At 36.2% G+C, this 4,602-nt stretch overlaps 1 protein-coding gene across 1 annotated transcript; it reads left to right on the plus strand.

The window, feature by feature from the left end:
• Positions 1-272: 272 nt before the first annotated feature.
• Positions 273-3,578, plus strand: LOC116408596 (ephrin type-A receptor 7-like). Its single transcript, XM_031896214.1, has 2 exons — positions 273-425; positions 3,184-3,578. The coding sequence occupies exons 1-2, from the start codon at positions 293-295 to the stop codon at positions 3,576-3,578; spliced, it is 528 nt and encodes a 175-aa protein (XP_031752074.1). The 5' UTR covers positions 273-292.
• Positions 3,579-4,602: the final 1,024 nt, after the last annotated feature.

A 4,602-nucleotide genomic window follows, 5' to 3' on the forward strand; every position in this document is an offset into this window, starting at 1 on the left:
AGTGGTCAAAACTGGCTTCCATTATCGGCCCTCCACCACGTAGGTCGGAAAAATTCCGGCCCTCGGTACAACAGAAGTTGGACAGCACTGCACTAAACCATATGAATAAAGATATATCAGATATTATTTTTGAAAGATAACTATTTCTGTTTGTATTAAGTTCAAATATTTCAAGGCATGACAATAACAAATACTAATTGGGGGAGATACAATGCACGCTGGTATTTGATATTTAAAACCTGTATCTGAATGTGTACATCTCTCTGCAGCTTGTCCTCCTGGCTTTTACAAGATGTCCAGTAGACTCCAGCTTTGTGTCCCCTGTCCTCAGCACAGCTACACTAACCAAGAGTCATCCACTGTCTGCTCCTGTGAAAGAAACTTCTTTCGATCACCGCTGGACTCGCCCTCCACCTCATGTACACGTAAGTTTTTATCAGAATCTTCTGTGTTTCAGCTTTTTAAGATATTTTTAAAGGGAAACTTTACCCTTAAACATTGCTTGTCTAAATAAATGTATGTCACGTAAAACAGCCCACATGGTAAATATTGTTGCTTATAAATAAAACCTTTTTTTATAAAACAAATGTAGGCATATATTTTCCTATCATGTGCCATTGGATTATGCTAAATTGAAAAACTGCCCTTGAGTTGAATGTTGTACTGTGCTCACACATAAACAACACATACATGCTGAGAAGGATGTACACCGCACAATGTTGGCTTGGGGATAAATTATGGGTCAATTATTAGGATATAAATTATCTGTTGGTTAAGTGTACATGTTAAAAGTAAGGTTTTCCTCTGAATTCAGATTGCAATTAGTTTAGTGTGTCTATTTATAAAATCTAAAAAAATAATGCATCTGTTTGCATTGCTACATTTAATTAGTAGTCTTATTTATTTAATTATTTATTTTTAATTGGAAGTTTTTGTTTTTTTTATTTGAACACATTTTCCATATTACTAAATAAGCAAGCATTTGAGTTTTCTTAAAATGCTGAAAAAACTTAAAGCCCACTAAGGGATAGAGTCTATGATATTTTCAGAAAATACAAATGAATACATTCATGATCATAGCAGGGTAATATCGTACCAAATTACTATAAGGGCCCGGGTGTAAAAACCCCGAGCCAGTCACAGGTATAGACAACCCCACTGTATCATATGAGATTATCAGAGTTTTACAGAGTCAAAATTCAACGCAAAGCAAAGCTCACCCAGGTCCAGAAGTGGTCCGGGTGCTCAAGGCCCCGAATCCGTAGCCAATGGGAGACGAATCAAACTGTTGTAATGGAACTCCAAGCACAACCGGACACAGGAGTCTGCTAAAAAGCAAACTTTATTCTTCCATTAAAATCAAGGTGCCTTGATTTTAATGGAAGAATAATGTTCGCTTTTTAGCAGACTCCTGTGTCCGGTTGTGCTTGGAGTTCCATTACAACAGTTTCTTAAAATACTAGTTTATTTAATTTAGAAAAAGCCTCTTGAATTCACAAATTTGAAAATTGATAAATAAGCCCATTAGACATGGTATTGATTTTACCAATAGATATTTTATGAATATTCCATGAAATTTTGTACACTAACTAGGTACAAGGTAACAGTGTGCATGGGATAACAATGAAAATGCATATGCCAGTGTGAACTGAAAGAGAAAATATATTAGGAGGGGAAGAAAAGGCAATGTGCAGAAGTATATGGATACTGTGTATTTCCACAATTATAGGGTATCAGCTGTTTTGTGGACTACTCAAGATTGGTTTTCTTGATTTCAAATTTAATTTGAAATAGGTTCTGTCCTACTACTAGGGTAGGTTGCATTTAGGCAGGTAACCCATTCATGATGTGCCAGCACTCTAAAGCACTAGCAGGGGTAAGGCTGGTGTTCACAAGCACTCACAAAAAAAATATAGGAGTGGACCCTAAGAGATGTTACACCATTCTGTGGTATTGTTTGGTATGTCATCTGACAGCTTCCGATTCTGTTGTCAACATTTCTTTGATTTTGTTTGAATTATTTTAATACAAATTATTTACAATAATTTTATCGCACTCCCAACATGGCACTTTAGGTATTCTGTTTCTGCAACACACTAATTCTGTTGAGCTACTGTTTATGCCTGGACTGGAAAGAGCTAATAGAGAATGCTAGTTACTAGATGCATTTATTATAGGTAATCAGCTTTGAAAAAGGAACTGAAATGTTCCAAAAGCTTGCTGTTATTATCATCCTATTTAGCCAATAGGTACAGGTGTGGAACCTGTTATCTAGATTGGTCGGGACCTGGGTTTTTCCGGATAAGGGATCTTTCCATAATTTGCATCTCCATAACTTAAGTCTGCTAAAAATCATTTAAATATTGTATAACCCAATAGGATTGTTTTGCCTCCAGTAAGGATTAATTATATTTTAGTTGTGATCAAGTACAAGGTACTGTTTTATTATTACAGAGAAAAGGGAAATCATTTTTAAAAATTAGAATTATTTGCTTATAATGGAGTCTATGGGAGATGGTCTTTCCGTAATTCAGAACTTTCCGGATAACGGGTTTCTGGATAAGGGATCCCAGACCTGTATAACCTTTACACAGCAAAAATCAAATCACACAAAAATGGCCAGAGAACACTTATTTGTAATGCCAGAGAGATTTTTCTAATAGAATCAGGATCTGTCAGAAGTCATGATTATCCATGATTACTTTATGCTTTAAAAGTTCACATAAGGAATTTTTAACCTACCTAACATGCTGTTAATGGAGGGTCTCCATTAACCCCCTGCTTACAAAAGAAAATAGATATTAAAATGAGGTGCAAAATCTCTCTAGATTGATGCTACAAGGTTCAGTCCCCCATTTGTATGAATATTCTGATGATCTAGTTATTAGTAAATAATTTTAAGATATAACTAAACTATGCAGTCTGTTATAGGCCAAATATATATTATCTAAAGTAATAGTATGTGATACCGTATTTGTATATTTATTATAGAAAAAATTATATTATGCTTGTTTGTATCAGTATTCACACAATAAATAAACTACCTTGAAAAAAACACAAGGTGCATAACTGGTTCTAAACCAATTTTTGGATAATTTGCAATTTAATTAGGATTTAATATGACAGGGATTTAACTGGCAACATAAAGCTAAATGTCCAGTAATTTGCATTTTTTCCCTCTAGGACCACCATCAGCTCCAAAAGATTTGGTTTATAGCATGAAGCAAACAACATTGATTCTAGAATGGAATGCTCCAGTGGACACAGGAGGGAGGGGCGACATTACCTATAATGTCTTCTGCGACAAATGTTCTGTGGCCTTCCAGCAGTGTGAGGCCTGCGGAAGCAGTATTGGCTTCGTACCTCAGCAAACTGGATTAGTAGATCGAACCGTTACCTTGGTGAATTTATTGCCACATGTTAACTACACTATTCGGGTGGAATCTGTGAATGGAGTGTCTGATTTTAGCCTGTATGCCAACGAGTTTGCCGAAATCAACATTTCAACTGGCAATGCAGGTATTGTAGCTCTAATGTCTTGTGCCATTGCTTGCTCTTTTTTTACATTTCAGTATTAAAAATGAAGATTTTGATATTGTATTAATGGTTATTAATAATAATGTAGCTAATTTAATTATAGCCCTAGAGCTCAACAGGAGCTTATTCTGGATAGGGATGCAAGTGCTACTACTCTAAGGGGCACATTTACTAACCCACGAACGGGTCGAAATGAGTCCGATTGCGTTTTTTTCGTAATGATCGGTATTTTGCGATTTTTTCGTATTTTTTGCGATTTTTTCGGCGTCTTTACGAATTTTTCGTTACCAATACGATTTTTGCGTAAAAACGCGAGTTTTTCGTAGCCATTACGAAAGTTGCGTAAAATCTGGCGATTTTTCGTAGCGTTAAAACTTGCGCAAAAAGTTGCGCTTTTTTCGTAGCGTTAAAACTTATGCGAAACTTCGCACCTTTTAAGTTTTAACGCTACAAAAAAGGCGCAACTTTTCGCGTAAGTTTTAACGCTACGAAAAAATCGGGCGATTCTACGCAACTTTCGTAATGGCTACGAAAAACTCGCGTTTTTATGCAAAAATTGTATTGGTAACGAAAAATTCGTAAAGACGCCGAAAAAATCGCAAAAAATACGAAAAAGTCGCAAAATGTTCGTTTTCAAGTCGGAAGTTTTCCAATTCGGGTCGAATTCGTGGGTTAGTAAATCAGCCCCTAAAGATGCACAAAATTACTTGCTTAGAGCCCAAACAAAATGGGCCTTCATTCCGTGCTGCATATCTTCCCCACCTCCTCCCATATGTCACCCCACCAGTACGCAGCGCATGCAGGGGCTGACCTACACATACAGACAAACCTCTATGCCATTTTTATTAGTAGTTATATTATATGTTTGAACTAAACATCATATTCCCATCAGTCTTATCAAATTGCTAGACTTAAGGGCATATATATCACAGTCATTAGAATTACGTGCCACCAGTCGGTTTGGATAAATCACACACAGTGCACCTACTGATGCAGAGCAACCTTGGAACTACCACTACCTAAGATAAGGGACATTTTTTTTCAATGTGTGGTTAACACTTATAG

This window comes from Xenopus tropicalis, chromosome 2 (genome assembly GCF_000004195.4).
Source record: "Xenopus tropicalis strain Nigerian chromosome 2, UCB_Xtro_10.0, whole genome shotgun sequence".
Lineage (NCBI taxonomy): Eukaryota > Metazoa > Chordata > Amphibia > Anura > Pipidae > Xenopus > Xenopus tropicalis.